This window comes from Phodopus roborovskii, unplaced genomic scaffold (genome assembly GCF_943737965.1).
Source record: "Phodopus roborovskii unplaced genomic scaffold, PHOROB, whole genome shotgun sequence".
NCBI classification, from domain to species: Eukaryota; Metazoa; Chordata; class Mammalia; order Rodentia; family Cricetidae; genus Phodopus; species Phodopus roborovskii.
The window spans coordinates 35,769-61,033 of NW_026125536.1; the positions used below are offsets into that span (position 1 = coordinate 35,769).

The 25,265-nt window shown below is 47.4% G+C and overlaps 2 protein-coding genes and 1 non-coding gene across 3 annotated transcripts in view; all 3 read right to left on the minus strand.

The window, feature by feature from the left end:
* The window catches only part of LOC127216139 (uncharacterized), a 41,209-nt gene extending 28,988 nt beyond the window's left edge, over window positions 1–12,221 (minus strand). The window contains exons 1-3 of the mRNA XM_051176684.1: window positions 12,095–12,221; window positions 6,408–7,347; window positions 3,552–3,635 (exon numbers count right to left, since the gene is read on the minus strand). Coding sequence (XP_051032641.1) covers window positions 3,552–3,635; window positions 6,408–7,347; window positions 12,095–12,221 — 1,151 coding nt within the window. The remainder of the gene's footprint in view (window positions 1–3,551; window positions 3,636–6,407; window positions 7,348–12,094) is intronic.
* Window positions 12,222–13,617: 1,396 nt separating this feature from the next.
* Window positions 13,618–16,078, minus strand: LOC127216137 (protein FMC1 homolog). The gene is made up of 2 exons (XM_051176683.1): window positions 15,935–16,078; window positions 13,618–13,906 (listed from the first exon to the last, which is right to left on the minus strand). Exons 1-2 carry the CDS (start codon window positions 16,070–16,072, stop codon window positions 13,703–13,705), a joined length of 342 nt encoding a protein of 113 aa, XP_051032640.1. The 5' UTR covers window positions 16,073–16,078; the 3' UTR covers window positions 13,618–13,702.
* Window positions 16,079–16,509: 431 nt separating this feature from the next.
* Window positions 16,510–16,582, minus strand: Trnar-ccu (transfer RNA arginine (anticodon CCU)). Its single transcript has one exon. It is a non-coding gene; the product is annotated as a tRNA-Arg (tRNA).
* Window positions 16,583–25,265: the final 8,683 nt, after the last annotated feature.

The window sequence follows — 25,265 nt, forward strand, 5'->3', positions numbered from 1 at the left end:
TCTGACCAATGTTAAGAAACAAAATTTGACATTTAATCAACTGTATGTTACTTTGTGATGCTTTTGACTGACTTGTTAAGTTATTCAGCTATATCAAAAGGATGATGTAAACTTTAATTTTTAAAAATATACTTTCCTCTATATCCTCAATAATCCTACAAAATGAATCTATTTTAGCCTTGCCTTCCCATTTCTACCCAAGCAGCTGCTAGTTGCTAGTAAATGATCATTTAAACCCAAAAGAACAAGAGCAGAGCCGGGCAGTGGTGGCACACACCTTTAGTCCCAGCACTCAGGAGGCACAGGCAGAGGCAGAGGCAGGTGGATCTCTGAGTTCGAGGCCAGCCTGGTCTACAAGAGCCAAGTGCCAGGACAGGTTCCAAAGCCACAGAGAAACCCTGTCTTGAAAAACCACAAAGCTCAAGAACAGGAGAAGAACAGTGGCACCTGCCTGTAGTCCCAGCTGTTTGGGGAGCTAAGGTTAGAGGACTGCCTGAGTATGTATAGGAGTTCCAAGACCAGTGTAAGACAAACAGCTACAGCAACAACTTCATTGCTTATCTTAAAAGGCCTGGAGTTTGATCCCTAGAAACCATGTAAAAACAAGTTATCCACAGTGGTACACACTTGTAAATAAATGGCTGGAGACACACACACACAGAGGCAGATCTCAGGTCAGTGTGACATCAGAAGCTGTTCTCTAACCTCTACACGCACACACCTGCACACACAATTGCATGCAGAGACACATGCCCATCCTCACCCAAAGAACAGATTTGTGGGGGATGGGACCTTGCTAAAGCCATAAGATTCCTGTCAGAAACTTACCCTGTTTCTTTCTCCCCCTCATTTTTTTTCTCCAACAAGATGTTGCAACTTCATTCATCTTCATAGTCTACAATTTCTTTGTAGACTGATTGGGGTGTGTAGAACTGTTTGTTTCCTCAAAAGCAGCAGCACAGACACGCTTCACTAGGCTCACCTCAAACTCACCATCTTCCTGCTTCAGCCTCCCAAGTGGTAAAGGGCTACAGATGTACTCCTTCAGGATAACAATTTCACCCTTTCTTCTGGAGGGGGGTGTTTGTGACAGGCTCTCACTCCGCAGCACAGCATGGATGGAATTCTAGGTACTCTCCCTTCAGCCTCTCAAGCGATGGGATGGAGGACAGCTATGTGTCACTCCGTCCAGCTGGCTCATCTACCTCATTTACCGAGTCCTGCCACACTTACTGACCTCCATTTAGGTTAAACCTTCTACATACATGTTAAGTCCCCCTAATTGTCTGAACCATCAACAACTTCAAGTTCCCAGTAAGAAGCACGTTACTGAACCTGAGCATGACCATAACACGTACTTGCATTCTTAATCCTTAGCTGACATCCTTCTTTACCAAGAAACACACCTGCCACTTAGGGTCTGCACATACACAAAACATTTTTTTTAACCTATATACTGTCTCAGAAACATAGGCTTACTTGAGGAGTGCTAAACAATTGCAGAGATTCCAAGACAACAGGGTTCTATGAGGTGAGATTTTTATTGTTTTCTGGGCTGCTCTGTAGATAGAAATATTTAAAGTTCAAAATGCAAAATGGAGGAGGAGGCCCTTTAACTGATTCACTTTCTTTCTAAGTGCTAACAGAGCTTAGAATGTTTTGGAGATTCCTGAACACTGACAAAATCAAATAGTTACAGACATAAGGAAACTGGCCTTAGGTTTGCTAAAATTTTCTTATTTAAAGAATGCACATGCTCTAGACTAAGAAATAGTTTATTTTTGCGTTTTTTCAAAATGTGTACTTATGCATAAAAAGCTATTCCTCTTTTACTTAAAGCGAAATGAACCAAGTATGATAAAAGGATGGCTTACAACTGACCAAGATAAGATCATTAAGATGAGGAAAAAATTAAGAGACTATATGTGTTGATGACAAGAGAAACACAGATTACAATAATGTTTTTACAGATAATCCATGAGAAAAAAAACACTACAAATCTCTGATACAATAATTTTGCAGAAAAGCTGTTATGTTCTACACAGATGTAGGTGTATTATTATTAAACTTGTGTTAGAACAGATAAATTAATTTCTGAACTGCATTTTCTAAGGTGTAGTACCTAGATAATTATCCTATCAGTTTTATGTTATCACACATTATATAATTAGCAGTTAAGATTAGCATCCTGTATTAACTAATGAAGTATTACCATACAGCTCAGTAAAATTACTACCCCAAGTAGCAAAACTTATCTAAAGATTGTTTTTGGTGTTTTGATTCAGCTTTTTAAGATGGTGTCTCAGGAAGCCTAGGGTGGCCTCAAACTAACTATGTAGCTGAGTCTGGGACACTCCGGATTTTCTTGCTTCCACCTTCCATATGCTAGGATGATGAGAGCCCCATGCGCAGCAATAATGGTCTACTAGTGCAGGGCGCTGACTGACAGCCCTCACAGGAAAGCAGAGCCCTGTGGAGATACTGAGCCAGGAGAGAGGAGCACAAGGAAGGCTGTGGCACTCAAGATTGAATCTATGGGTTGGTGTACATGCTAAGAAAGTGCTCTACCACGGAGATACATCCCCAGCTATGGGCAACTCTACTCTAACCAAAACAACCCATCATTACAGGTGATGCCACCATACAAGTTTATTTCTGTGACCTATTCTTTGGGTCTATAGTTTGGCTTCCAAAGCATTTCTGAAAATACACCATCACTCCTGGTTTATTTTAACCTTTCAGAAATGGTTTGTGCTCCCACTTAAAGCAATTTGAAAACATGGTACGTTCAGAACAACCTTCTGTAACTAACTTCACACTTCTCTATTTAGGATGTGATCCAGAGCTTCCCTAGCATATGCAAGACCCAGAGTTTGATCCCTACCACTGCATTGGGGATGATGTTACAGCCCACACCTATTTTGTTTAATTCACATTAGTTGTACCTTCCTAAGTCTTTCTGGACTCACGGCCAGAGACTTATAACCAAACTATGTGCTCACAAAGAGGCTGTATGCCAAGGACATTCTTACGATTAATCCACTCTAGTCAAAATGACCATGGTCTGTCTGAGGGCACAGTACTGCTTTCTCTTAACTGCCACAAAAACAATTCTCAAAATGCTTCTTTAAATTTTCTATGTGATCCTTCCTCTATCATCTGGGATATGTTCAGGAAAAACAAATTATCTCTCTTTTCTAATACAGAGATTTTTAAAATATAATTAATCTTTAAATATGAGATTAAAATACTAGTAATTTTTTAAAAAAAAAACTATATTCAACATTATTTAGTGTTAACATAGGAAATTATATGGCTTCCCATATAACAAATTATAGATTTAACTTGAAGCAAAAAGGTTATCCGACTTACCCAAGCTTCTAATTAAAAACCAGGTCTCCTGAGTCTCAGCCCAGTGTTCTTTTCCTTAATTTATGATGTTTTATTAGAAAATTCCAAATATAGACAGACCCCCCCTCAGTTACATGGGTTTGAGTTACACTGATTCACATATACAAACTTTATATAGTGTGACCAATGTTTCAACTCACGCGGTACCCTGCTTCCATTTATGCAGTATGCCAGGCATCGGCACGATTTTCAGTGGCACACAGGCGGTTGCCACCACCAGGGCCCTAGGCAAAATTGCAAAGAAGGCAAAGTTTGTCTTTGGCCCTCCCGTCTCCCTTAGTCATTTCTCTCCTCCCACCTCGTGGTCACCCCCTGCCCGACCTCCCAATGCCACCATGCTGCCCTTCTGACTATCCAGATCCCACCCCCCAAGCCAGGCACTATCCTTTCTTGGAGCCCAGTAAGCTGAGTTACCTATTTTCCTACCACCTTAACTCCTATTCCTAAGGATTCTAATGAGGTTTGAGTCACCTAAGTGATCAGCTGATTAAAGAACTGAAGATACAGTTAACCAAGAGTCTTAGATTTCCAAGCAATTTAAAGAGGAATTAAAAACTCGTTTAGATAAGGGAAGAGATCTTTTAGATAAGGGGAGCAACATTTTCCCAATTGCCACAGTATGCACCACTACCCAAAATTATCTACAGTCTATAGGGACAAACAAAAACCAAAACTTCTATAATACACATCCTCACCTACCTTCCCATCTCCCACTTTCTGGGTCCCCATTTCCAACTCTTAAAGCCAAACACACAACAGCGGTTTTGTGATAAGCTGTCCATGTGTGTAACACAAGGTTTTCCATTATATGGTTCAAATTACATGGTACTATTCAGGGATAGGCCTATGCTTCCCATCTTTAGATAACTTTAAACTTACTGTATGCCAAAAAAAAAAAAAAAAAAAAAAAACTGAAAATTCCGATTTTATTTCAAGGCCCTGAATTACAAATTCATTATACGTGACAAGACAATGTGTTACATTATCCTGAATATATGAAAGAATAAGGATGTCTAAAAAAAAGTTTTTCTCTTATGTTTTATTGAGCTAAGGTCTCACTGCACTACTACACCTGGGTTTCTTTCCACTTTTCCATACATGTAGTTACTCCTGTTTTGTTGCTGCTGAGGAAGGGTCTTGTCCTAATTCAGCCTAGGCTATCCTTGAAATCACTGAAATCCTCCTGCCTCAGCTTCCCACCAGGCCAGAACTGATGCTTCTTCTGAATCAATACAGCACTGAAAATTGAATCATTTCAACTAATTACTATGTTTACTCATAAGCATGAGTTCATCCTTAAATTCAATTGGTCTGGAGGGAAAAAAAAAAAACAATGAATTTTAAGAACCCAGCTTCCTGCTGGAACTAACAGAGAGAAATTTATACACATACATACATATTGTAACAGCTAAAAGGGCTGTTATCAGAGAATTGTTACCTTGATAGGTCAGTTACCCTGATCAACTACCCTCTGAAGTAATATAAGGGAATTCTATCTATGCAAAAGATACCAGGAAGGGCATCAATCCAAAAGAAAAAGGCTGCATAAAGTCAGCCTCAAAGTTTCTAAAATGTTATTCAAAGATGACCTGTTAAGGATCTGTATGAAACCCCTTCTAAATACCCTCACTTACGATGGAAAAGGAACATGTTAATATGTAAAGACATGGTGCAATAATAAACATTCATACCCAAATATGAAGTTAGATTATTCCAGTGACATTCTTAGTTAACATTAACTTTCAAGGGAGTGCTTACTACACGTGAATCAATCTTAATTTCTTTCCAATTTTCCCTCCTCTCTACAAAATAAGTCTGACCCACCCTAGCTATTAAAACTTAACCATTCATTGAAAGCTGTATAAGTACTGCTAAAAGCATTTGAAATAAGTTTTATCTTCTCCCGAATTTTTCGACAAAACACTCAAGCTAATCAACAGGATATGTTTATGTTTGCCCTTTCAAAAAAATTTTAATCGCTAAGAAACTTGCCTAAACGAGTTTTTACAAGTCAGGATTTGGGTTGGTTTTTAAGAAAGTGCTGAACCTTATATTGAAAGTACAATACTAATTATCACCCAAAAGCAACATTTCATCACTTTAGAAATTACCCAGAACAAAGGATAATCCAACACGCAGATAATTCTGTCTGAGGATTCTAACTGAATTTCTCTAAGGACAGGCTCCAAAGCTACAGAGAAACACTGTCTCCAAAAATCAACAAGAGAGCCCTTCTGTTTCCTTCAATTCTACTTCAGTGGACATCCAATTTCCAACACAGTTCTGTTTAGGGCACATACAAAACTTGTCATTATTTACTAAGAAAGCCTCTATTAAGTTATCCAGGAAAACGGAGGTCTCCCAGGAAAAGAAAAAAAAATTGGCCTGAACACTTTTCTACTTACAAAATGGGATCAAACATACCCACTTTAAGAAACCATGGTTTGGGTCAGATTTCCCATTTAAAAAAAAAAAAAAAAAAAAAAAAAGTTTGATTCTGTAGGGCTCGACGAAGCGTCCCTGGAACTGGGGGTTTCGAGGGCCTGGGAGGGGAAGGGGATTGCTTCTCTCAGCATTCTTAGAGGACGGCGGCGAGGGGCGAGGGTAAATACAGGAGCTAGCTGGGGGCTGGGAGCGGGGGGCTCAGCGCCCCGCGCGGGTCAAGGGTGCACACCGCCCGCCCCGCTCGGCAGGGCACCAGCCCGGGGCACGAACTCTCCTTTCTGCCTCCAGGCCCCGCCCCGCCGCGCACCATTGGCGGCCTTTCCCGCCAATCCGCACAGTCACCGCCCCCAAGCCCGCCCGCCAAGCGCTGATTGGACTGGCTGGGAGCCGGGCCCTCGTCGTCACCAATGTGGGGGCCCCTCGCTCTCACCCCGCCGCTCGCGCGCGCCCGCGCCCAGGCGCTGCCCCGAGGCCTCCCCGGCGCGGGCCGCGGCCCGTCCCCTCCCCCCGGCCCCGCCACCCCCACCCCCGGGGCTCTGGCAGCCACTTACCGTCCCGGGAGGTGCCCATCAGCTGGTCCAGCATCGCGCGCATCTGGGCCTGCGCCGACATGGCGGCGGCGGCGGCGGAGCGGGCGGGCGGGCGGGCGGGCGGGCGGGGGTGGGGCGCCGACTGGGCCCGGGCGGGGGGCGAGGGGAGGGGTGGGGGAGGAGCGGCGCTGTCGCGGTGGCCGCCGCGGCCGCGAGGCCTGCGAGCGGGGAGCGGGGGGCGGCGGCGGCGGGCGGGCCCGGGCCGCGGCGCTGCTCCCGGCGGCGTGGACGTGGAAGGCGGCGGCGGCCCCGCGCCCCCGTCGGCGAGGGCGAGCCCGCGTGTCCTCACTCTCCGCCGGCTTCCCGAGACAGACGCGGCACACGGGCCGGGCCGACGCTCGCCTCCTCTCGACGCCGACACCGACGCCCGCCAGGAGCCGCCAACCCCCCCAGCGAGCTCTGACGCCGCTCGCCACCGCCGCCACCGCGACGGCAGGGGAGCGCGCACGCCGCTCGCGCCGAGTCGTTTCCCGTCGCGCGTCGGCCAATCGGCGCCCGGCCGGCCTGGCCCCGCCCCGCCCCTCCCGCCGCAGGCCCCACCCTAACGGCCGCTGGGCGCGTGCCCGCGCGCTGGCCCCGCCCCTCCCGGCCGCAGGTCTCGCGAGAACGCCGGCCCCCCCCTCGGCCCACGCCGGGCGCCGGCGCGTGCGCTCTGGATGCCGGTCACCCCGGGCCGTCCCTGCCGGCGACCCCGGCCCGAGCTCCCGGGGCTGGCGCCGCACGAGCCGGGGACGGGAGGGCCGCGTGCGTCCCTGCGCCTGGGACAGCTGGGAGCCTGGCGGCGGCCCCGCCGCGATGCCGGGCCGCTCTAACCTCAGTGCTGGCGGGGTCACACAATGAGTCATCCGAGTGAGCCAGCTAGGAAATACCCAGGCCTCGGCCGCACGACCGCCTTCCCACACTGGCGAAAAGAAGGGAGAAAGACAAAAAATGGAGGTCCTCTTACGCCGACGGCTTTCTCCTCGGAAGGGAAACGGCTTTTTGTTTTCTCTTTACAACTGCACGCACACTGGAGCAGTGAAATTGCAGTCATGATATCTGAGTAATAGGCAAAAGGAATTCTATTTGCAGAGCTGTTTCTGAGGTGGGGTGTGAGGAAGATGGCCCTCGTTAAACAAGGGAGAAAGGGATGAGACATTATGTTATAGTTTTGCAGGAAGCTGGGTGTCACCCTGGCAGAACAGTTGATGTGCCAACTCGACATAAAACTTTTGTTTTCGGTTCTTGTTTAATTCCCTAGTTGAATGTCTCTCCACCCTTTAGTTTTCATTGGCTGAATTATTTAGGGATATGAAAGTGTTCCCAAATTCTAATATTGACCCCTCCCCAAATCCCTCACCCTTTTGTTTTCAAGACACAAAGCATCCAGTGAATGTTTTGGGGGCCCAAGATTCCCTCTTCTGATTTGTAAGCCCGTTCAGGTAGCGCAGTCTAACTTTTCAGCCCCAGGATCACCCGAGAAGGCCTAGACAGGGAGTTCAGGGGCCTGGTGGCCCGTGCTTACCCCTGGTTCAATAAAGCTCTAAGTGCGGCTGGCTCGTACTGACAGTGGGTCAAATGATTTAGCCCTTGCACTGATAGTCCAGTCAAGCTGCCCTGGAACTTGCCATCCAAGCTCAGCTATGTTTTGGAATGGACTTTCATTTATTGATACAATTTAAGGTCAATGTTGTGATAAGTATATTTCTCTTCTTGTTTATGGGCCACAATGTCTGATTCAAAACTAAGTTCTAAACAACTCCAAACACTTGCAGATCTCCCTTGAAATCTGTTGTATAGCCGGGCGGTGGTGGCCCACGCCGTTAGTTCCAGCTCTCGGGAACAGGCAGGCAGATCCTGTGAGTGGGAGCCTGGTCTACACGAGCTAGTTACAGGACAGCCTCCAAAGCCACAGAGAAACCCTGTCTGGAAAAAAGAAAGAAAAGAAAAAATGTTGTACAAGAAAGAGCCTTAGAGGTTAAAAGCACTGGCTGCAGAAGACCCAAGTTCTCAGCCCCCATCACCCACATGGCCCTCATAGCCCTCTATCTCCAATGCCGGAGGATCTGATGTTCTCTCTCTTACATTCATGTCCCAGGGCACCATGAGCACATTTGCACATATCATACTAACACTGAGGTAAAACACTCGTGTGTATGAAAACGTTTTTTCAAAAAGAAAATTGATGTACGATAGTAGAAAACTGTACAAATAGTATGTTCTAGAGAAATGCACTATCATAAAAACAGTATTGGCTGGGCAGTGGTGGCACACGCCTTTAATCCCAGCACTGTGGGGGAGCAGGAGGCAGAGGCAGGCAACTCTCCACAAGTTCAAGGCCACCCTGGTCTACTGAGTGAGTTCCAGGACAGCCAGAGCTATACAGAGAAACCCTGTCTCTCCCAAAAAAAAAAAAAAATACATTAAAATACCAAGTAAATGCCAAGTAACTGAGGGCCCTTTTTTTTTTTTTTTTTTTTTTTTTTTTTTTCCTTTTTGGTGGGTTTCTCGGTTTGAGGCGGCCTCACCATGGAACTGACTACTCTGGGACTGACTTAGACTAAGCGAGCCTATAACTCAAGAGATCCGCCTGCCTGCGCCTTGTTACCGGGTGTTTTGGTTTGTGTGCTGCAGTGTGAGTGTAGGAAATAGAGGACACCTTTCAGAGCTGCCCCTCTGCTACCCTGTGAGTCCCAGGGATCACAGGTAGGTTGTCAGGTTTGGTGGCAAGTGTCTTCACCTGCTTACTGCCCCGAATCGTATAATCAGTGTCCATATATTCACTTATTTTACTTTTCCTTCCTTCTGACACCTCTGCCTTCCCATTGGGGATCATTTGTTTTCTTTGAAGTTTTGTTTAGATTGGTATAAACTGCAGCCCAGAAACTGAATCCACACCACTCTGGTTTGGGGGGTGGGGGGTACTGCTCTTTTTTTTGCTTGTTTGGTTGGTTGGCTGGTTAGTTCAAAACAGGGTTTCACTGTGTAGCCCTGGCTGGCCTGGAACACACTATGTACAGCCGGCTTCCCTCAAACTCATAGAGAGCCACCTGCCTTCGCTTCCCTGGTGCTGGGATTAAAGGCGTTCAATACTACGCCCAACTGTTTTTTGACTTTTGTAAAATAGGGTCAAGGCTGGCCTTAATCTTGCTATATATCTGAAGATAACCTTGAAATGATCATCTTGCCTCCATCTTTCAAGTTCCAAGGTTACAGCTCGGCAGTGCTGTGTTTAATCAAGTTTCGCTGGAGTGTGTCCAGGCTCTCTCGTACCCCTGCTATCTACACTTGGTTGCTTTTCCCTTTAACCAAGAGTTGTAAGGTTATAAAACTATACTATATGACCTGCAAGAGTTATTCTTAATAGAAATTTAGCTCCCCTACTTCAGAGTTCGCCTTTTTTTTAGCCTGCTAGTAAATTCCATTTTCTGTTCGTCTGGCAAGAATTTTATTTTGTTGCAGTATTACATAATTTTTCATCCCACTACTCCCTAAGTCAGTGTTCAGTTTGTCCTCATTCCTTGATTTTAGTTACTTAAGCTTTGGGTTTTTGGTTTTGTTGTTGCTGATTTTGGTTTTTCAAGACAGGGTTTCTCTGTGTAAAAGCCCTGGCTGTCCTGAAACTCACTTTGTAGACCAAGCTGGCCTTGAACTCACAGAGATACACCTGCCTCTGCCTCCTGAGTACTGGGATTAAAGACATGTGCCACCAAAGTCCCACAATTTTGGGGGTTTTGAAGTATACATTTTTCTTCATTGTCCCAGGGGCTCAATGAAAATAGTTGAGAATCCATGAACAACAACAACAACAACAACAAAAAAGCAGCAAACAGCCAATCCTGGTGAAAATGTCTGCAACACTTGAGAAGAGGAAGCATGAAGATCAGAGGCTCAAAGCCAGCCTTGGCTTCATAGTGAGCCAACCCAGGCTATATGTGAACTTGCCTCAAAAAAAAAAAAAAAAAAAAAAAAAAAAATCTGTGTGATACCCTCCTGTAATCCAAGCTACCTGGGAGACTGGGGCATGATGAACAAAAATCCAAAGTGCTCTATTATCTCACCGAGTTAAAGGCCAGCCTGATTGACAGAAGCCTGTGTTGAGGTGGGTAAAGTGGGTTAGTGGGTAAAAGTGCTTGCCCTGCAAGCCTACCAGTCTGAGTTCAATTCCCCGAACCCACAGAGGGAGGAAAGAATCAACTCAGAAGTGGCCAATGACCCCACAGGTGCCCACACTCACATACACAAACATGAATACAATTAAAGCTGATGGTGGTGATGCATGCCTCTAGTCCCAGCACTCGGGAGGCGGAGGCAGGCGGATCTCTGTGAATTCAAGGTCAGCCCGGTCTACAGAGCGAGCGCCAGGACAGGTTCCAAAGCCACAGAGAAATCCTGTCTCAAAAAAAAAAAAAAAAAGACAGAAAGAAAGGAAAACGCTTTTTCAGTGGTTGTGCTGTTCTGACTATAACTCTACAGAGTAAAGTAGAGGAGCATGCAGTCAATGACACCAACTCAACTCAGTAGCGCTCTGTGTGTAGAAAGTGCTTTAAGGAATACGAAGATGGTGAGACATGGTCTGTGGTCTAACACTTTGTCTACTTTCTTGGCGTTGGGGAAGCACCCCTCCCAATAAAGGGAAGGCACAGCACAAAGGCCAGGGAGAGTCGGTGGTTTACCAAAAATAAATTTCTTTATAGAATTAAGGACGTTTGAAGTAAAAGGATCACTTAGGATAGTTTAAAAGTTCAACCAAATGATGATTGGTAGGGTTCGTTTCTGCAGCACTCACACTAAAATTCACTGAAATTGAACAACACAGAGGGTTAGCATGAAAAAAATCATAATTTTAGTGGTATGTATTCTACACTTTTGACTAAAGTAAAATATTTCTTTTCTTTTTGGGAGAGGTCCCTTTTTTTTTTTTTGAAGGTTTTCAATGATGTGGACAGTGTTCTGCCTGCATGTATGTCTGTAGGCCAGAAGAGGGCACCAGATCTCATTACAGATGGTTGTGAGCCACCATGTGATTGCTGGGAATTGAACTCGGACATCTGAAGAACATCCGGTGCTCTTAACCTCTGAGGCATCTCTAGAGCCCAAGTAAAAAAATATTTTTTGGCAGGGGGGAGGGGGGATTGTTCTCGAGACAACTTCATGTGGCATCTAAAAACTGGTAACACATAAGAACTTGTACCCAGTAACATTAAATTTGTATGTTCCTGTTACTGGCTGTTTACTGTTCTCTTTATTCTCCTGGTATATGGATCTCTGAAAATTCTATATTGTATATCTTCAGTATTGGAGTAAAGAATTGTTGGTAAATAATTTTTGTTTTGCTTTGTTTTAAGCCAGGGTTTCTCTGTAACAATCCTGGGTCCTGGCTGTCCTGGAACTCGATTTGTAGACCACACTGGCCTCAAACTGAGTGAGATCCGGCTGCCTCTGCCTCCCAAGTGCTGGGATTAAAGGCAAAGGCCACCAAGGCCTGGTGTAGAAGATTACCAGGGCTTGCGTTGGGACAGACAAGGTGAAGCTGGAGGAGTAGGAAGCAATTAGAAAATGCAGAAGCAGTTGTGGCAGATTAAATATGGAAAGCAAGGAGGCCACGCCACACAAAGGCCGAGTTTTATACTGGGTTAGCTAAATGCAGGGGAAGCATTCCTTCAAACGCAGTTGGAAAGGAAGAGCAAGCTGATAGTAGGGGGCAGATGTGAACATGCTCCTTCTGTCCCCTCTTCCGGGACACCCTCTGCGCTGGGGTTCGGCTGTGGCTGTCAGCCTTAGGCGCCATCGCATATCCGGCATAAGGATCTACTAGCTCCCACTGTTTTTAGCTTACTTGTTTCACATTACCCAATCCATCCTACACCTTCTTGTATCTCTTTAACTCTCCTTGTCCTTATTCATCTATTTCTGGACACATCACAGTTGTGTGTACCTTTTTTTTTTACAGACAGAAACACGGCACAATCTAGGAGGTAAAATCACTTGGAACACAGGACTAAGAACCTGAGTTCAAGTCCCTGGATCCCACTGTGGAAGGAGAGGACTCCCTGAAATTGACCTCTGACCTCTCTACCTGCACGGTGGCACGCAAACACCCACACTCATACATATACAATAAGAAAATAAAAACTTTAGGAAGATACACACCCATATGTTTAGTTCTGTGTTTGTGTAGGCATTGGAAATATATAGAAAGAGGCATAGTAAACTTAGTAATGCTTACCACAGATCACAGAAATGTGAGAAGAGACAAAGGACAAATATGGGTACCACATTTATGACGTTAGAATTCCTTAACACACTAGGCTTACATTACTTACTATTTTTATAATTTAAAATATTTACGTTCAGAGCTTGGCATGCTGGTACTTTAATTCCAGAACTCTGGAGGCAGAGACAGGCAGATATCTGAGTTCAAGGTCAGCCTGGCCTATAAAGCAAATTCCAGGCCTATATACGAAATGAGACCCTATCTTAAAAGTAAACAAAAGTGGGCTGGAGAGATGGCTCAGAGGTTAAGAGCACTGGCTGCTCTTCCAGAGGACCTGAGTTTAGTTCCCAGCAACCACATGGTGGCTCACAACCACCTGTAATGAGATCTGGTGCCCTCTGCTGGAGTGCAGGCATTCATGCAGGCAGAACACTATACATAATAAATGTCTTTAAAACGTAAGAGCAAACATAAGTTTATTTCTACTGGTGTGTAGACATGTGAGTGTGTGCACTCGAGTACCAATGTCTGTACTAAGCAGACTGCTAGGCCCCTTGACGCCACTAAGTCATCTCTCCATTTATTATTTAAAAAGAACAAAGAGAAAGAAGACCCTAGGTTATACGATTAGACCAGGCACACCAGGGCTCGCTGGTTAGTTTGCCCAGATCCCTAGCACCCTCATAAATAGTCCCGTCAGTGCATGCTTCTACCACCGCGCTGCAGAGCAGAGACAGATGATCCTGGGGATTTGCTGCTCAGCCACTAAGCCCAAAATTGTGAGCCCTAAGTTCAGTGAGAGACAGCGTCTCTCACTGGTGGAGAGGAACTTGAGGAAGGCACCCCTTTGTCAGCTTGCGGCCTCCACGTGAGCTTGCATGTAAAAGAACACTGACACACACGAGAACATCCATGAATCCAGCGTAAGAACCAGCAAAACAGCAGCAACAAAAAAAGAAAAAAAAAAAAAAACCCTACACTTTAAAAAAGATTTAATGATAAATACATATGAGTAGAAATGGTTAAACTCTTGAATGAAGGGCCATCCGAGGACTCTCCATCACGGCTCCCAGCCCTTCCCTCCAGGCTGACGGGGCAGCTGGAGGCCCACCAAACCAGCAGACTCCTCCACTGAACGCTCGCCCTTGCCATGAAATTCCTGGTGAAGGGCTACGTGCTGTCGGACACTCCGCAAGAGGCAGAGATAGGTAGCAGCTTGGAAGTGAAGCTCATGCTGGGCCCTGCACAACTCCTCACTGGTGACCTAAAAAGGGTAATTAACAGTCAGTCCGTGTTTTTAACCTATGTAGAGGTTTAAAAAAAAAAAAAAAAGAATACATGCATCCATGCATCGCCTCCTTTTAAACAAATTAAAGCTGCTTTGTGTTTCTGTGACCTGAACATAGCATATACCTTTTGTATAGGGATCCATTAAAGAATCTGCTAAAATGGCCACTCCAATATGTGGTTTTTGGCTTGGGTTTTTTTGTTGTTCTTTTGTTTTTGTTTTTTTTTTTTTCCCCCAAGACAGGGTTTCTCCATGGCCCCAATGGGCGTGGTCAGTGCAACAGGTGCGGGCAGGGTAGGTATGTCACTACACCTGGCTGTCTTGGAACTCACTCTGTAAACCAGGCCTGGCCTTGGCCTGACAGGCTTACCTCTGCAGGTGTGCACCATCAACAGTGGCTTTTCATAAGAGACAGAATATCCAGAGGCATCCGGAAGAGTCCAGAGCAGAGAGGAAGAGATGCAGTGGACTGAACGTGGCCAGGGCCGTGAAAGATCCGGAAATAGTGAATTTTAAGGACCACGATAGCCAAGGGCAAGGGACAGAGTGAGCTGGGACAGACCTGTGGGTTGGGGGCGGGGCAGGGCTGGGGGTGGTTAGCGGGGCCACGGTGCTAGTGTAGGGGCTTTTAAATGTACCAGTATTACGAGTAGGGATGGTGAGAGCCCAGAGGCTAGCATGGGCTTTGATGTTCAACAGTCCAATGGTGAGCCAAGTTCCTTCCGCTGGGAGCAAGAGAAACTCCTTCCGGTTCACTAAGGAGCTCTGGCTGTCCTGGAATTAAACTCCAGACCAGGCTGGCCTCAAACTCAGAAATCTGAGTGCTGGGGTGAAAGGCATTTGCCACCACCGCTGGGTGCACCTTATTCTTGATATTTGGCCCAATTTTGTAGTACAGTCCCTAACATTGTGCCTTTTAAAAGCCAAGTGAATTTTAGGTCTAAGGCTTTGCATCGCACAAATTCAGCGGTTAATATGATTGCTCAAAGACATCAGCTTTCCTTCTCCCAACTCCTAGTTCTGCTTATTGTTGCTTAGGTAGCTCCTCTTGAATTTGACCTTGTCCAAAACGTAGAGAATTAGTCACTACCCCATTGCCGTCTGATACTGAGGGTATGGAGTGTGGATTTCACAGTGGTACCTCCTAAGGATAGCATTCTGTGTGTTTGTTACATCAGTAAACCATGAAACCTGTGGCTGGATATGGCTCAGAGGTTAAGGCACTGGCTGTTCTAGAAGTCCTGAGCTCAATTCCCAGCACCCACATGGTGGCTCAGAACCCTCTATAATGAGACCCGAGGCCCTCTTCTGGCCTGCAGGGACACATGACGACAGAAACACTATACATAATAAATAAATCTTATTAAAAAATGTATCCTGTTATACACCAAGCTAATGATGTGGCTGGCAGTGCGATCATTTTATAGAATACAAGTCATTGCTTTTCTCAATGGTAAACAATATATTACACAATTAAAAAGCAGTACCTACACTTGAACTGTCCAATATTCCCCACCTCAGTATCTTAAAAACTGCTTTTGTCTGGCCTATGCCTTTAATCCTTGAGCTCAGCTGATATCTGAGTTCAAGGTCAATCTGGTCTACATGGCAAGTTCCAGGTCGTTCAGCCTAATAGAGAAATCCTGTGTCCTCCCTCGCCCACACACTGCTGCCGCACAAAAACATTGCTTCCTACAAAAACTTGAGTGCGGGAAGCGTGGGGGCGGGTGCCTGTGCCCTCCTTGTGCTCTAACTGTACCGACGCGGGGTCAGCTCCGTACAGAGCCCGCCCTTATCCCATTGCACACCGGGGGGGTGGCAGGCATGGAGTCCCCGTGGACAGTGGGCGGCAGCGGCCTTGGGGGCGCAGGCTAGGCCGGGGCTGGCGGGGGTTCGGGGTGAGAGTCGCGGCTGGAAGGCAGGTGCGAGAGCCCGCGAGCACCGCGCCGCCCGGCCCCGCCCCGTCCCTCCCGCCCCGGAGCCGTTTGCACGCGGCTTCCGTACCCGGTGCGCCTGGAAAGCCTTCACCAGGTACCGGTAGGCCGCCGTGTCGCGGTACGGTCGCCCGGTGGCCGCGCTCAGGTAGCGCAGCTCCCGCAGGAGGCCTCTGAGAGTGCGCGCCGGGCTCCCCAACGCCGCCATCGCTGCGTCCTCCCTCCCGGGCGCGGGGCTCGTTGGTCCGGCCCCGCCCCGTGCGCTGCACAGCGCCGCCTACCGACGGCCCCGAGAGGGCACCGCGGGGCAGCGCAGCTCTGAATCCCCAGCTGCAGTGCGGCTCCCCTGGCCACCGCGACGCGGGGCGCACCGCTGCGGGCACGGGCCATGCGCAAAGGATCTGCCCATTTCTGCCCGGGATGCCAGAATGTGATTCCCGCAGCGCAGGGGAAGGGGAAGCAGGGACTCGCTTCCCGGTGTGGCGGGCAGACCGCAGCCTCGACCCGCAAAGGCTCACGCCAGCTTTAAGTTTGTTCCAAGACGGCCAGAACCCGTCTCAAAAATAAACACGTACGACAACAACAAAATGAATAGTAGATCAAGCTCGGTGATCTACTTTGGAAAAGATCAAGAAAAGAAAGCTCCACCCCAGATGGGACTCGAACCCACAATCCCTGGCTTAGGAGGCCAATGCCTTATCCATTAGGCCACTGGGGCTCTGCGTGCTGAGACGCTCAAACATTATAATCAAGTCATTTCCTCTTTCTCACGTCATCACTTAACCTTTGTTTCATCCTATCCCGGGGACCCAGACCTAGAATCTGCCTGGAAGGGATGCCTGCTGGGAAATGTAGTTTAGAAACCGAGAGCCAACGATTTTTTTTTTTCCCCCTTCTTCCTGCAAACAGCTGGGGGCTTTGAAAGCCGGACGGGCTCCATCTTTTGCTGAGTTGCTCTGGCCCCTGAGCGTGGTAGATCTGCGCCCGAGCAAAGAGGGCCTGCGGGGACGCAGAGCCAAACCTGCTGGAGAAATTGCCGTGTCCTTCCTCGCTCTGACTCTATTCCCCGTCGCGTTTCTCCCTGCCTTTGCTCCAGCTGGCAGTGTTCCGTTTCTGCTCCCGGTTGCTGTGCCACTTCAGCAGTCACCGGTGTGTGAGAATGGTTGCCTCCATTTTCTAACAGAAGAGACAGTACAGCCCACTTAAGCTGCCAGACTAGACCGTACCTCGTTAGCATCTTACATCTTAACCTGTGCTAGCACCGGCCACTTCCTGTCACCCTCTGTCACCCCCAGCCCAGCAGCCTTCGGGTTCCCTCTTTCACATGCTGCAGTGTATTTTAGAGCAGCTCTAGGCCCTTACGCTTTACGTGTCAAGGTTCAAGTCGCTTTTGTTGCGACTTCAGAGATTGAGGCAGGAGGATCCCTTAGAGTTGAAAGCAATCCTGAGCAACATAGTTCCGGCGTGAGACTCTGTCCCAAATAACATAACATTTAAAAAATAAAAACTAAAAAGGTTATTCGCTTCTATTAGAACCCAGACCAAATTCTTAATCCATACTCATTTGCAACTGTCTGACTCTAACTCCTGGCGGCTGGTTCTGTGTACAGGACTCAACCTGTGTGTCAGGACTCCCTTCGGGGGGGTGTTGAATGACCCTTTCACAGGGGTCGTCTAAGACTATTGGGAAACACAAATGTTTACATTGTGTTTAATTGCTACAAAGTAGCAATTAAAACAGCTTCCTTGCTGGGGTATTAAAGGGTTGCAGCATTAGGAGGGTGGAGAACCGTTGTTCTAAGCTATGAGGCACACTGTGTGAGGGACGCGCATTAACTAAAGGGACTCCTCCCAGCTTTCCTGCACACTCAAGATCACACTTTCCTTCCGGGAAATGAATGCGAGTCTCCCTCCTCTCGACGACGTCAACCAAGAGTGAGCTGTGGAGCACTCAAGAGTTCTTGACATGGAACCTCACCACCGTCTTCCCTGAAACCTATAGAAAGGGATAAATAACCACTCTGACATTTGGGTGTCCCTTCTCATTTTTACTATGAAAGCAAGCAAAGCACGAGGCGGTGCTTACCGCTAGCTCAAGCACAATGTGGGACACACCTGGTGTTGCATCCTATCCTCTTTGGTCATGTGAAAGAGCCAAGAATATTCCAGCCAGGCCTTTGCCTTTCCCACAGAGATGACATGGACACTCCAGGGCATCAGTCCCTTCTTGTCCTTGCTTTCAAGTACATTCACTTATCATAGTTCATGAAATTTGGCTCGTTTTAATGTCATCAAGAATGTGCTCCCAGTATTACCGGAACTTCTGGTTTTCAAGGGGAAGCCGTGAATAAAAAAAATAATAATAAGGGGCTGGAGAGATGGCTCAGAGGTTAAGAGCACTCACTGACTGCTCTTCCAGAGGTCCTGAGTTCAGTCCCCAGCAACCACATGGTGGCTTGCAGGCAAATATACAGACAGAATATTGTGTATGTAATAAAAATAAGTAAATTAAATAATAATAATAATTTAAGTGCCCACTCTTCTTTCATTTCCCCGGGTGGTGGTGCACACGCCGTTAATCTCAGCACTCAGGAGGCAGAGACTGGCAGAGCTCTGAGCTTGAGGCCAGCCTGCTCTACAGAGCAAGTTTCAGGGCAGCCAAGCTTAGGCAGTGAAAGACAGAAAGTTTGTGAAGAGGTGATTGAACAGGGGCCCTGTTCCCGCTCCAGCAAGAGCAGAACTTGGCTTCTTTGACCATGTGGTCTAGCTTTAGAGTTAAGGATAGAAGGAGTGGAGTTATGGCATGAAGCTGCTGTGGCCAGGCATGTGCAGGTGTGTCCCTGAATGGAGGACTAATAGAGAGGCCATTCCATGAAGGCTGAAACCCAGATGGCCTTGGAAAACCGCTGAACAATGTTGGGGGAGGAAGAAGGCCCACCCTGGGTCCCCTGGGCCTGTGCAGGTAGATTCCAAACTCTAAGAGGTTAAGAAATGCCAGAGTCGTGGGACACCTGCTGAGGAAGGCGGATAACAGGGAGCAGAACCAGCCCGAGAGAAAGAAGTGTGCTGCTGACAGGAGTTGGGGTCTGAAGAGCTTTGACATCAGACCTGGAGTCGCAGAGTTTGGAGTCTGCCCAGCTGGTTTTCCATCTTGCTTTGGTCCAGCATTTCCTTACTACACTCCCTTCCCTATGCTTTGGAATGATGATGTATATATGTTGGAAGTATGTGATCTGCTTTTTGACTTTGATTTTTACAGAGGATTACAGGACTGAATCTCAGGAGACTTTGAACTTTGGACTTTTAAACATTGTTGAGACTGTTATAGACTATGGAGACTTCTGAAGTTGGGCTGGATGAATTTTGCATTATGATAAACTTATGGGGCTAGGGAATGGAATGTGGCAGTTTGAATGTAATTGACCCCAATAATCTCATAGGGAGTGGGACTATTAGGAGGTATGGCTTTTGTTGGAGGAAGTGTGTCACTCTTATACACAGGATACTGCCCAGTGTATCAGTCAACTTCCTGTTGCCTGCAAGATGTAGGACTCTCAGCTTCCTCTCCAACTCCACACCTGCCTGCTCCTCATGATGATAGTAGACTGAATCTCTGAAACTGTAAGTGAACCACCCCAATTAAATGTTTCCTTTGTAAGAGTTGCCGTGGTCATGGTGTGTTTTCATAGCAATAGAAATCCTAAGACACAAGGCTAGTCTCGAACTCATAGTGCCTGCCTCTGCCTCCTGAGCACTGGGATTAAAGGTGTGCACCACCATTGCCCAGCTTCCCTTCAGTCTTCAAAGTGCTGGGATTGCTTGTGCAAGGGACCACACCCAGCCAGAAATTTCTGATAATATTAGAGATCAAGCTTAGAAGCTACACACCCAACAATGTGATCTAATGCAGTGAAAACATTCTAGGTTTAGTCATGGTAGCTCACAGTGCTAGCAAAGGGCACTGGAGGGCACTGGTCACCTGCTGCCTTAGGGTTTCCATTGTGCTGATAAAACACCTGGGGAGGAGAGGGTTTATCTCATCTTGCAGGTTGTAGTCCATCACCCAGGGAAGTTGGGACAGGGACTGGAGGTAGGACCTGTAGCAGAAATACGGCTTGCTCAGCCTGCTTTCTTAAGTTATCTAGAGCCACCAGTCCAGGGTGAACTTGGGCCCTCCCCATCAATCATCAGTCAAGAAAATACACTCAGGCCAGTCTTACTGGGAGACGTTTTTCAATTGAGTCCCTTTCCCCAAATGACACAGGCTGCGTCGTTACATGAAACTAGCCCATGCACCCGTCAGATACTCAGGGACAATGGCTGAAATTGGCTTTCTCTCGGAGTGAAGTCCTTACCCTGAGGTCACATCCTGTGATGGCTGCTTTAGCTGCACTGACCTGAGTCACATGCCCACATCTTGGTCGTGGGGGGGGGGCGAGAAAGCAAATGTTGTCTCGTTTGATGGATCTTATTAAGCACCTGCGTGGGTCCCGTTCCTTTTTTCTAGGTGCTAGGGAAAGAGAAGAAAGCAAAGTACCCAGCGGCTGTATTCATAAGCTCCTGCTCTAGCCAAGCAAAGGGTAAAACCGACAGTGACCACATTTCTGTTGTGGAGATACAGCTGGGTTGTTGGGATCTGGGGCTTTGCCAGATGTTCAGGGTCTGTATTGACAATGTGATGTTGAGTAGAGAGACAAGCTTTCCTGTGTGACACACCCTACTAATGAGACCCTTTAGGGTCCAGCCCCCAAGACTCTCTCAGGGTTTAAGAAGGGATTCAACAGCAAGCCACCCTTATTCTGAGGGTGGACGATCTCTCTCACCCGAGCTTCTCCAAATCTGTCTCTATTGTTCCTCTGCCTCTGTTCTAATTCTCCTATCCTAACTCCTCCTTCTTTTCTAAAAGCTCCTCTCCTTACAAGCAGCCCTGAAGTGATTAAAAAAAAAAAAAAAATTACAAGAGTTACATCTCATTGGTCAAAAGCACATTCCTAGGGTAAGCGATAGGGAGCTGAGCCATTGCCATGGCAACACAAGGCTCCAAGGCCATAGAAGCAAGACTTGGAGACCAGCGACCAGACTGGGGTGGCCGGGGGTGCAGGTGCATAGTGCCCAGTGACAAACCCTGAGACACAGGTTCATTGTTAACAGACTTGGCAAGCCCTGAGCCGGCACACCCTTCCTAGGGTGCTCTGCGGCAGCCTGGCCAGGGCCTCTGCGACTCTGACCTTATGCCCAGCTGTAAAGTTTTAAACTAGTTACAAAAAGCTTTTAGTGTAGTTTGAACTTGCTATGACAAGGCCCTGTAGTCCTCGCTAGACAAGATTACCTCCTTCAGAGCCTGCTGGGTTGACACCTGAATTACCAGTTGCCATATGCTATGCTTCCCTGGCCCCTGACATGCTCCATGCTGTTTTCAGGTGTGTATGTGTGTCAAAGAAAATGTGTATAATTGAAGTTGCTTTTTAAAAAATTATATAATCACGCCATTTCCCCCTCCCCCTTCTTCCCTCCAATCCTCCCAAAAACCGCTTTCAAATTCATGGCCTCTGTTTTCATCATAGGCGTGCGTGCGTGCGTGCGTGCGTGCGTGCGTGTGTGTGTGTGTGTGTGTGTGTGTTGCAGGGGGCGGGAGGGGGAAAGGGGGCACTGGAAAACCAGAGAAGCAGAGAAGCAAAGCAGCGGTCCACTATCTCAGACCACATGGGCAACCCTGTCTCCACGAATCCTGACTGAATGCTCAGACTGCCCTGAGCTCCTGACACCTCCCAGCCCTATCCCTCTCTGTCTCAACCTCCTTAGTGCTGGGGTCACAGGCGTGTCCTCCATCTACAGCTAACTAGAGTGACTGCTGGGGTTAAAGGTGTGTGCCACCACTGCCTGGCCTCTACGGCTAACTAGTGTGGCTGACTTAGCACTCTGATCTTCAGGCAAGCCTTATCTGTTAGACATAAATAAAATATCACCACACACTCATGTTCTCCACCCAGCTCTGGATAATAGTGTTCTGGAATGTCAGCTTGGAACTAGGGAAATAGGTCACCATAGGTGCCATCTTTACGGTGTGCAACTGTGGCAGCCATTGGCTACCTGTCCATGGGGGGGGGGGGATCGTATACAAGAGTGTGAGACTAGAGAGACACAGCTCAGTTTCTGCTCTTCCAAAGACTCCGATTTGGTCCCCCGTGTTCACACTGAGTGGCTCACAGCTGCAGGCAAGTTCAGTTCCAGGGGACTTTGCCATCCTCTCTGGCCTCTGTGGACATGTCCATGTGTCACACACACACACACACACACACACACACACACAGGAAACATTTAAGAGTGTAAACTTAAGAGTAGACACACGTACACATATGCTTACAGGCAGCCTACAGGAGGGAGTTCTAGACTTTCTGGATTGTGTGTTCCAAGTCTCATATCTTCTTCTGTAGGGTACTGGCTGTATTTTTAAATCACAGACATGTAATAAGAACTGGACCAGCACAGTATGGATATTCTAAAGCATTCGCAAAGCAAAAAATGAGGGCTACTTTAAAAAGTAAACAATATTTAGAAAATACTTTTTATTTATTACTAACAGTAAAAAGTCCTAATTTCTCTCAGTAAAGATTATTTTATTGAAAACAATGTAATTCAATATGTTCAGTATTTTGAAAAATCATTCTTTAGCACATTATCTTGGACAACAAAAATCACATAGTGATGAACATTTCTAAACATCCACTGTCAAGTTCTCTTCATAGCATATTTCTTTTAAATGTCAGTTAATATCTCTTATACCTTTACAAAGAATCACCTTTAGGGCTGGAGAGTTGGCTCAGAAGTGCATTGGCTGCTCTTCCAGAGGTCCTGACTTCAATTCCCAGAAACCACCTGTAATGGGATCTGATGCCCTCTTCTGGCATAAAGGTGTACATGCACTCATAAACATAAAAATCACCTTTAACTTAGAGACCCATGAAATTCATCTCTTTGTGTGTACCAGCTAAGAGGCTGGATCAGGCAAGGTCCAACGAGAAAATAAGAAACCAATGCAGGGCTCTGAAGCAGGGGGGGCTGAGTGCAGGCCATCAGAGGGCTGCAGGGCTAGGGGCTAGGACTGTTTGCAGCCAGACAGCATCTCAGAGTATAGGAGCAGGGTTGTCCTGGGGCGGAAGCGTGCAGGGACCCCTGTGTGGCTGACCTCAGTGACTCGGGTGATGTGAAGTGGGATGGAAAGGCGGCCTGGAGGCTGGGAGAGAACGCCAGGTCTATCACAGCCCCATTCTCACTGAGTGCTGCTGGCCAGTGACATCAGCTTGCCCTCTTACCTGAGGCTTGGCTTGAGTGCACTGGCAGGAAGAAACCACACCCGCAACCTAGAGGGCAGCGTTTGGCGAGTTTCTGCAGTTTCTATGGGGATGGAGACTGATACCCAAACTACAGGACTGCACTGCAGCACCCAGTGAGGCTGGGCAGGGAGCAGTCTATGTCAAGACAGGTCACTTACACTCTTGCAAGCTCTCTGGAGGAGAGGCTCATTCTACTCCATCATACTGTGGTTTCTGCAATTACTTAAGGGCCTAAATTCTAATTAGTTTTTATTTTTTCCAGACACGCTGGCCTGGAACTCACTTTGTAGGCCAGGCTGGCCTCAGACTTCTGGGATTTTCCTGCCTCAGCCTCCGTGTTACAGGGGCGTGCCACCATGCCCAGGTAAGGTCTTATAACTTTTAATCAAATCCACTCTATTGATAGCAACCTGTAGCATGTAAAGTGCAGGACATTATAATCAGGAGGAAACATGACATGCTACGTTTACCAAGCAGGAGCAAGCCATTCTTTTCGCCAGTCACAGGGACCTCCAAGGTGATTCCTTCCTCTCCTGTACGAATGATCTGGAGGTGGTTCACACAGCTTTCCTGGAAACGCCAGACCATCTTTGGTTCTGAAAAAGTCCAGTCTGTACCACACCAATGCTAACTGGATGAAATGCTTCCCGCGGCCTGCTGAGATGCCCGGGGTTGCACTGTGGCCAGGAGCTCTGAACTCAGCCAAGCTGGTCTGCTGAGCTAGCTTCTCAGACAAGAGTCTCTGCTGAATAAGCCCATGGCCAGCAGGGGGCACTGTTCGTTCCTCACGAGTGCTCCCATAAATCTGCTGCCACGGTACGCTTTTTCTACACCTGGATCGAATTTATAGCTTTAACAGGCTATTCCGGGTAACAAACAGGTACCTAAGTTTTGTGATTTTTTTTCTTATTCTCATCATTATTTTGTCTCTTCCTCTAGGTATCAAGTCTCACCTACTCTACTGTCAAATGAAAACATCAAGTGTCGTGTCACTGAAAACTCTGCTGTGCCAGCTGGGAGGTGTGTGGCGGAAGCGCGTGGGTCCGCATCCTGTTCCTCACACTCCCCTCCTCCCCATTTGCTAGCTTCTGTGCCCAAGACTTAGGGGCTTGGTCCCCCTTGATTATTAGGGCCGGGCACTGTGTGAGCGTCATTTCGTGTGACAGATTGGGAGCGCTGCATCTTTTCCTGCAACCCTGTTTTCACGGGTTCCCCGTGGGGGTCCCCCTAGTTGCCCCAATCCTTCACTTGCCACCGTTGTCCTGTCCATTGGGCCACCCTACCCCTCCCAGGACTCCCTTCAGCTGGGTTCCTCCTGCACCCACACCCAGCAGTATGGGGACTGGGGCCAGGGCCTCATACGGATTTCTCCTTGAAAAGGGTCAAACTGGCCTCCCTTCCTCGGTGAGGCGTGAACGCGGAGACTGGCGATGCCAATGATTCCACGAGCTGCTCCGTCTTCCGGAGGCGCTGCCCACCAACCTGGAGACTTTCAGGACCGCGTCTGTTACCAATCTCCAAGACCCTCAAACTCTAGCAGGTGTGCGCATTGCCAAGGTCCTCTTGAAGGCCCCTCACCGGGTTTGAAGTGAGGTTGAGCCGCTGCCAGAGAAATGCTCTCCTGGTCCATGGTACAGCCCAGAGGTAGACAGATGCTCGTGGTCCTTCCCGGACGGAGCTAAGGGTTGCGTGGTCTCTGAGCGCCGGCCGCACGGGTAATCCAGCTCTTCCTCCTCGTAGAACTCGGAAGGAAACCTAGTCCTGTTCTCAGCCCCATTTTAGTAAGTGGTGTTACCATGGTTAATCTCTTCTTTATAAACGCCTGCTCTTGAAGCATGTTATCTGACGGACCAGGGTTGTCACACAACAGTTTGCCTTATAAACCGGGCTGTGTGGAGATAGTTGAACAGAGCTATTAACTATTTTTATATTGTATTCTCACCTGGTATATCAATAAAAAGTATAGAGGACATAGTGTCCATGTTATGTACAATTAGATGTGCAGAGATTTCTGTCAAAATAGAACATCTGAAAGTATTAATGAAAACTTAAAATAGAAAACACTTT

Bases quoted from the DNA above. Each gene is read 5' to 3' on its own strand.
- LOC127216137 (XM_051176683.1), bottom strand. From the start codon at position 16,072: ATGGCGGCGTTGGGGAGCCCGGCGCGCACTCTCAGAGGCCTCCTGCGG. The intron at 13,907-15,934 runs GTACGGAAGCCG...TACCCTTTTTAG, and splicing joins AGGCTTTCCAGGCGCACCGG to GTCACCAGTGAGGAGTTGTG.